The 9,046-nt window shown below is 35.7% G+C and overlaps 1 protein-coding gene across 2 annotated transcripts; it reads right to left on the bottom strand.

Moving 5' to 3' along the window:
• Window positions 1-451: 451 nt before the first annotated feature.
• LOC149217259 (red chlorophyll catabolite reductase-like) lies at window positions 452-3,156 on the bottom strand. Of its 2 annotated transcripts, none has more exons than XM_089392967.1 (3): window positions 2,845-3,155; window positions 2,088-2,708; window positions 452-762 (listed from the first exon to the last, which is right to left on the bottom strand). In XM_089392967.1, the coding sequence occupies exons 1-2, from the start codon at window positions 3,058-3,060 to the stop codon at window positions 2,106-2,108; spliced, it is 819 nt and encodes a 272-aa protein (XP_089249093.1). In that variant the 5' UTR covers window positions 3,061-3,155; the 3' UTR covers window positions 452-762; window positions 2,088-2,105. The 2 variants fall into 2 exon arrangements, with proteins under 2 accessions (XP_089249093.1, XP_089249094.1); XM_089392968.1 differs by lacking the exon at window positions 452-762 and adding an exon at window positions 999-1,363 and having other exon boundaries at window positions 2,845-3,156.
• Between the last annotated feature and the right edge of the window lie 5,890 nt (window positions 3,157-9,046).

Here is a 9,046-nt window from a genome sequence, read left to right on the forward strand (position 1 = left end):
TGAGAAACTCGGAATCAAGACATTGCTGAAATAGTTGAAGAAATGTATTGTTGTTATGCATTATAGTTCTAATTCATTCGTTTAGAGTATTTTTTTCCAATATAACTACAAGTTTAAGTTGTAATGAGGAGTAATTATCAAGAGAGTTTGGATAGTTTGTTTTGTTATTGTATTTTTTAATTGGTGCATTTAATATATATTTTAGAACATAGGGAGACAGAGCATCAAAACCCTAATCTAACCCCAAATGTTTGGAGTTACATAGGAATTGTTTTCTTGACCACATTTGCAAACTTTATATTTTGAGGTAGAGAAGTTGGAGTCTGACGCCATTCCCTGTTCATTAAGCACCAAATTCTCAGTGCTCACCATGTCTGAGGAGATCTGCACTAATCACAAATCACTTTTGGATTTCCCATGTAAAATTATGGTAGCATTAGCACATAATCTCAAAACATGAAAGCTATATTTTTCTCTGCATTTATTCAGTTGTGTAAGAATCCCAGCATCATCTTCTTTATCATGAAAATATAATAAAATGATAAGACATGCTATTTGGCAATTGTTATCTAGGAAATTTAAGAGTTCAGAGATGGTAGCAGGGACGATTGTACAGTAAAATTTATATTCTGTCACCAGAATATGGCTGAGCTTAAATGGTGCAAATGCAAGGCATTAAAGAGGCAGTAGCAGCTGCATGAGTTGTAAAGCAAGCTTATCAAAGACTGTCCAATACACTGAACCATGATCAAGTGTAGCTTTCTGGAGTCACTCCAAAATAAGGCAAATCATCAGAATTCTAATAAATGTTAAAATTACTGTATGTTTTAGTCAAGTCTCAATGATGTGTAATTCAATCAAACATAACACAGTCATTTCTCAATCAGCAGTGTCTTTATTCCTAAAATAACCTACAGTCTACAATTCATGAAAACTTCCCTTGCCTCATCATTCAAAGCTAGAAAACCCAATTCCACATACAGAGCTGAGAAGGAAAATAACCTAATCATGCATCAGTCTCATTTCCATACAAGCTTTTCAAGGAAGTAGAAGTACAATGTCTAAATTCACCTCTTGATTTGGTGTCATAAGTTCACTAGGGGCACCTCCCCTCATCAGCTATTATATTAAACTTGTCAATTACATATCTTTGGTACTCTTACATGATGTGGCCTCGGCAAAGCCTGGATTTGAATTTCTGAGTAAAGCTAATCTCCGCCACATTGTAAATCCATTTTAATAATTCTCTGAATCCCATATACCACAATGAACTAGTCCCAAGTGCAAGATTGATCTTTAATACCAAAAATAGGTTTTGTTCAAGTTACTGATTTGAGCCTCATAGGCTCCACATTGCTGTCCCCTGAAGTGAATCGAAACATGAAAATGAGAGCCAGCTGGTAACATGGGAGGGTGTTTGTGCTAGACATCTCAAAACTGACAAATTTGTTTTGAATTTGAAGATGACTTGCTTGAAGTTGCAGAGGAGAGCTGTCTGCATTAAGACCACATGCACAGAACCCTAGCGCTGCTAGAAACTTTTATGTCCAAAACATTTTGTGGATTTACTAAAAGAAAGGAGAGAGCTTGTGAAGCTTAAAGCTCACACATAACTCCAAGCTTATTAGGCACCCTTGCTCACACTCCGGCTTGTGAGAGCTAATTTTCAAATTTTGAATGAACTGATAGGTAGAGGCAGGTAGGAATTGAAGGATGAAATATAGATAAAACAATAGACACATATTTACAAGAATATCCAACTTTATTTTGGCATTTTGAAGGAACTGATAGGCAGCGGCAGGTCGGAATTGAAGGATGGAATAAATAGAACAATAGACACAAATTTACAAGAATAGCCAACTTTATTTTGGCATACCCTCTTCGAATGCACCCAGAAACAGAGCACAATAATTGTGTAAAAATCTCAGTTACAGATTAATGAAAGCAAACACAATGAATCCAAGACCTAAAATACAGAAAATCCAATGAAAAAGGAGCACAAGCTCGTGTATGAAGAGGCAAATAAAAGCTGAATAGCACCCACCTAAACGTAAAAAACAAAGATTGGGTGCACTTACTCAACATACCTTAAGATATTGCCTGATTCATTGACCCTTTCTAATGGCAGCAATCACACGGTCTGCAATCTCTTGTCCAAACAATTTGGGCAGATAACTAAGATCTTTTTCAATCCCTATACTTCTAATCTGCTCATCCCTTGCCAAAATCATCATCTTCTCCTCCTCCTCCACCTCAGGCCGCCCATGACAGCCATCAAAAGCATTAACCCATGTCTGAAACACCTTATTGGCTGTGGGATGAATCAATTCCTCCACTAATGAGTGCAAATCGTGGGGTGAACTGAGATCTCTAAACTTGAACAACAGGGCAGTTGGGGACACGGCACTCCTAACATAAAGAGAAGACGGAACATAGAACTGGGATTGAGGGGCCTTTTCAACAAGTTGCCTGTAATTTTCCAGCTCTGTGTCTTCATAGAATGTTTTCAGATAATCAGGGTTGAAGACAAGGTCCTTCCTGGGTAACAGGTCCAGCAAGAGAATGAAATTAGAGGAATCATTCTGTATTATTTCCATCATAAAATGGGGGGCATCGTTTCCCGGACCCAACATCACAAACAGCGTTGCTGCATCCAGAGTTCCAGTCCCAAGCTTGCAGTGAATCCACCAACCAAATACAAACCTGACCTGCACTTCCCAATTTGATGCGGAAAAGAATCATTAGCAAGAGAAGAAAGGACAGCACTAATGAGAAAAGAAATCCTGAGGGAACAAAACGATGTGGAGAAAAAATGCCGTAACCCATTGAGAATAACAAAACTACCTGCGATGTATTTGCTCCAGATCTGAGTATGAAGGAGCCTTCCGCATTTCCTCGGGGACTGGTGAAATGGGTAACATCTGGTGGCGTTCTTGTTGGGTGGAGAAAAGAACCCAGCTGCTGTTCAATGGATTCAGCAATGTCCTCCATCATGGATCTGCAGGGCCCTGTTAGGTATGGAAAACGAATCCAAACTTCTTCTGCCTCGCTTGCATCCATGCCTATGCCTGTGACTGTATGACTGTACCACTGCTTTCCAAATCCTCCGCCCGTATCCGCTTTCGATGCTCCAATTAATACGTGCGAGGCACTCTCTTGGAATCTAGCTTACACCATGTTGACATACTTAACCATTAAACTAATCCATTTGACTTGCGTTAGCATCACGTACAGAGTTGTGGCCCAACTGGAGCCAGTGACCCACTTTTGGCGTTTCCAATCGTCATCCATGCGACATGAGTATTTTAAATTTTGAAAATGCCATGTTCCGGAGGGAACTTACAACTATCTTGAATGGTAAAGGTGTATAAACACTGCATATCTGGCCCATGGACATTTTAATTGTAATTGATAGCGTATTTAAAGTGTTTTATGTTTTCATAATAAATGTTTTAGTTAATTTTATTTAAAATTGTGTTGAAATTGTAAATTTAAAAAGTTTTATTTATTTTTATTGAAAAGTGGGTTAAAATTGTATATTTAAACGATGAAATTTGTATTATTCATTGTATTTGATATTTTGGATTTTTTTATTGGTGTTGTCTATTTAGGTGACAAAATTGTCAAAATTGCCATAAAAAAAGAAAATCAAAAAATCTAGTAGTAGTAGTGCTTGAATAGTGTTTTTGATGGTGGAAATGGATTCAGCACCAACAAAAACCATAGGGGACCCAAAATCTTGAAGTTTGACGGAAATAGATTTAGCACCATCAAAAACTTCTAGGGCACCCAAAATCTTAAGACAAATTACAAAAATTCTTGTGATATTTTATCCAAAACTTGTTGGAATTTTGATGGTGAAAATGGATTCAGCACCATCAAAAACCTCTGGGGTTGGGCACCCAAAATCTTGAAGTTTGACAGTTGTAATTTGGGTTTACAAAAATTCGTGTCATATTTTATCAAAAACTTGCCAGAACATCTCTAATTTGGGTTTACAAAAATTCCTGTCATATTTTATCAAAAAATTGTCGGAATTTCTAGCTGGGTTTACAAAAATTCTTGTCATATTTTATCAAAAATTTGTCGGAATTTCCAAGCTGGTTAGACTAATTCTTGTCATATTTTATCAAAAACTTGTTGGAATTTCCAAGCTGGTTAGACTATGGTTAGACTACGGGTTCATGCACCCGTGGTTTATTGGCAAAGCCTAACCACAAGGGCATCAACACCGTTCATTTATTGGCAAAGCCTAACCACAAAGGCATCAAGGAGAATTGACCTGTGACTTTCCATTAGTAAAGTGCTTTAGCAATAGGAACTCCACCAATTGAACTAACCCTTGAGACTATTTATTATTATAGTATAAAATATAAAGATGGTCAATTGGGGTTATCTTGGTTGGTTAAATGGAAACTCCCACTAGTGACATGATAAATATTGTTCTAATGGCTTCATGCCTATGAATATTATTATATTGGCTTTGTGCCTTATGAACTCTTAATTAAGTATACTTGTGGGCTAGCTTAGTATCAACAACCTCACTCTAGCCCCTAGGACTTCCTTAGAAAAAATATATATATACAATATAAAAATGCTTAAAAATAACATAATCATATTATTATCAAATTTTAAAGTCACCACCAAGCAAGACACCACAATGGTGTATGAGACCCCCTTGTTTGTGGGACAAGGGACCCGCCTCCACACAGTGATTTGACTGCTAAGTCTACGAAGGCATACATACACTACCACCCTTTGGTTTTGAACTTGTGACCTCTTAGGAGGAAACACATGCTCTTAACCATTAGGCCCACTCAAGTTGTATTAAAAGAAATGAATTACTTTAAGAGATGTAATTCATAATATAAATTATTAATTAAAAAAAATTATTCATTTTTATATGTCCAAGAACATATATATAGTAAGTCTCAATGGTAGCTCAATTAGTGATCGAAGTAATGCGAAATTCCCTGAATTTCCCTAGGTTGTGACCCAATTTATGATCGATTATGACCCGGTTTATGGAGAGGAAGACAGCCGTCAACCCAAGAAAATTTTAAATTTGAATAAAATAATTATAAAATTCATAAATCCAATTAATAAATATTTTAATGATTTGAAAATAAAATTTAATATCTATATAAACACAAAAGTTCTATATAAACACAAAAATTTATAATACGATATTCATTATTCTTTATAATGATTAAGTTTTTCTTTATATTACTTAATTATGAAAACTTGTTATTATATAGAGAGTGTTTAATTGTTAATTTTATTATGGAGTGGTAAGAATGTGGGGTTATCTTCAATTGATATGGAAAAAATGAAATTGAGTATAGCTGGGAGTGAGGCAATTGGGCAATGAGGCATAGGCATATGGATTATTGCAAGGACTCTTTTTGGCTAAAAAATAAAATATCATAGATTTGGTGGTGTTGAGAGATTTGCACTTTGTTATCCATCACCTTGTTCATGGATCTTTCACTAAGAATTGCAAGTTGTGAAGTATTACTAGTCAAATCAAGAATCTGAAACTAGCATTCTCTACTATTAGCTTCTTCCATGTGTTAAAAATGAATAATTTTGTGTTAAAAATGAAAATTTTTGCTATAGATGATCTCGCCAATAAAGCTGCAAACTTGGATACAATAGTCCTATTGAGAAATTGTATTCTTTCCCTTGCAACTATTTTCTTAAGAATGGGCTTATTATACAATGTAAATTTTGTCTATATCTACATGTCTTTTGGAGAATCTACACCTCAAAAACCCTACGTGTCTTTTAGAATGGTAAAACAACTAATAGATCTTTAAAATAAAGGCCATTGTGAAGTTAGGATGGTTGACCTCAAAAGATTTTCATTGTATGTATCTACTCTATAAGCCATGATCCAAGCACAATTTTTTTATTTAATATGATATTCTTATCACGAAACATATATATATAACTAACACTAATTCAATTAACTAAAATCATAAAAAAGTGAGGTATTCAATAATGCACTTTTATACCCTATGCAAAGTTCTATGAAATAGAAAACATAGAAATAGTGAAAATAGATGGTCTTTATACTACAATGTAATACTTATATACTTAATTCTATACTTTGTGTATTATTTTTTTATAGGTGATAAGTGTTATTAATATAAAAATGTATAAGTTATAAAACTATAAATTTTGTTCACAGGGTCTTAGATAGATGGTGATCAAGTGCCTTGTTAAGGCACTCCTAGATGTTAAATCATTGATTCAATTCCCCACCCTATTCAAGTGTTATTCTTGGACATGACCATGATGTATCCTCACCAATGCCAAACTTTTATATCTAGAGAAAATCTATTATAACTCAATTGTCAAACTAGTTGGTTGTTATGGGCGAATGTATGTTGACTCATTACTATTACTCAAGAAAAATCATGTAAGAGGGAAGACTTTCACTCCTACCAAATGTCTCTACTCGTAATTACTCGTTTCACTCTTACCAAATGTCTTTACTCGTAATTACTCGTTGGTCTACCAAATGTCCCTACTTGTAATTACTCGTTTCACTCCTACCAAATGTCTCTACTCGTACTAATTACTAGTTGGTCTACCAAATGTCTCTACTCATAATTACTCATTTCACCCCTACCAAATGTCTCTAGGACTTCGACTCTTTGTAGTATTTACCTACTCGTTTCACTCCTACCAAATGTCTCTAGGACTTCCACGACTTATAGTATTTACCATGTACCATAATTACTCGTTTGTCTGTAAGAGGGAAGACTTTCACTCCTATCAAATGTCTCTACTCGTGAGAGGGAAGACTTTCACTCCTACCAAATGTCTCTAAGACTTCCACCGTTTGTAGTATTTACCATGTACCAAAATCACACCATCTAGAATTACTTGCGTTTGTAGGAAGTATTTACCATGTACCATAATCACGCCATCTAGAATTATTTACCATGTACCATAATCACGCCATCTAGAATTACTCGTAATTAATTGTTTGTAGTATTTACCATGTACCATAATCAAGCCATCTAGAATTACTGGTAACTGTTTGTAGTACCATGTACCGTAGAATTACTCGTAACCGTTTGTAGTACCATGTACCATAATTAGGCCCCGTTTGTAGTAGACCATTTGTAGTATTTACCATGTACCATAATCAAGCCATCTAGAATTACTCGTATTTACTCGTTTATAGTATTTACCATGTACCATAATCACGCCATCTAGAATTACTTTTACAGTATTTACCATGTACCATAATCACGCCATCTAGAATTACTTGTAATTTTTCATTTGTAGTATTTACCATGTACCATAATCATGCCATCTAGAATTACTTGTGGTATTTACCATGTACCATAATTAGTGTTATAAAATTATATATTACGGAGCAATGGAACACATAAAATATTGCAGAAATATAAACAGAGAAAACGCATAAAACAAGAGAGACACAGATATACGTGGTTCACCCAGTTTGGGCTACGTCCACCCTGAACAGCCAGTCCTTCCTTTCTATTATCCAGCAAAATGAAGAGACACAACCTACAACAGATCCGCTGTAATATCCTCTGTTTTCTCTCACAGTCTCACCTCTCTGTTTCTCGCTCACAGTCTACACATCTATTACACAGCCTCAAATACAATGCCCTCATACAAAGAGACAGGTTGCCTTCTAGGGCAAAAAACCCTAAACTAAACATAAGTTCTACCATCAAATCATCCGCCTAATGAACCGCCCAGATTGACTAGAAATTACTATACTTTTACAAAGCAATTTTACATTTGTTTTTAGCTTCGGGGGCGCTACCCCCGAGCCCCCGGACCCCCAGCCAGGGGGGATCGGCCCCCCGGACCCCGCGTGGAGGGGTGTACAAACTTCCTGGGGTATACATCCGGCTAAAACAAAGACCTCTGAACAATCATGCTCCACACACAACAAACACAACAATTAGGCCATCTAGAATTACTCATAATTACTCGTTGGTCTATAAGAGGGAAGACTTTCACCGTTTGTAGTATACTCCTACCAAATGTCTCTAGGGCTTCGACCGTTTGTAATATTTACCATGTACTATAATCACGCCATCTAGAATTACTCGTAATTACTCATTTGTAGTATTTACCATGTACCATAATCATGCCATCTAGAATTACTCGTTGGTTGGTAAGAGGGAAGACTTTCACTCCTATCAAATGTCTCTAGGTCTTTGCCCGTTTGTAGTATTTACCATGTACCATATCTTCTTCTTCTTTTTCTGAAGAAAAAATCTTAATTTTATTCACCCTAAAAACCATGGAACAAAATTACATTTTGAAGTTGCCTGAAAGCATTCAATCAGATCAGTCTTTTGGATGAATGCACAAAAAAATAAAAATAAAAATTACATGAAATTGTCGAGGCTAAGTGTAATAATAATTTGTGAGTTTCCATTTTTTTCCTTTCTTTTTTTCCACCTTTCACCAAACTCCTTGATTGTCTTCCACCTTCCAGGAAGCTTCTTTGTTTAAATCCGAACTCTCATATGTATGAGTTCACTTTATGCCCCCTACTTCCTTTTGAAAGGGTATGACCACCTTCTACTGCTCTGCTACTATGATATTTGTTGTTTCTATACCATTGTTATTTTCATTATGTTGATTGCCAAGGCACTAAAACACCACTAAGCCAATGGAATTATTTGCATGTTTGGCAGGGCCCTTCTGCTTCTCTTCTCCCACCTCCATTTCAGAGCCTTTTTTTTGTGTCTCTAGTTGTTGCTGACTTTCATCCATTTCTTCATCTTCGTCATCAAAAGAAGGAAGATCTAGAAAATTGTCAAGCCTTTGGCTTTTGTGATCTCTTCTTTGTCCTTTTTTTGGCTTGTTGAGCCCAGAGGCTCATTCTACAGCCCAGTATGATGTATAATGCTATCAATCAGTCATCAAAATTGAATTTAAATTTTTCTCATGTCCACCAAAATAAAAATTATGAAAAATCTAAAAAAATAAAAAACCTATACAAGGTGGGCATGTATTTTACAAGGTGGGCATGCATTTTACA

This window comes from Pinus tabuliformis, chromosome 1_1, assembly GCF_031772625.1.
Source record: "Pinus tabuliformis cultivar Carrire ecotype Pingquan chromosome 1_1, CPIR1, whole genome shotgun sequence".
Classification (NCBI taxonomy): Eukaryota; Viridiplantae; Streptophyta; class Pinopsida; order Pinales; family Pinaceae; genus Pinus; species Pinus tabuliformis.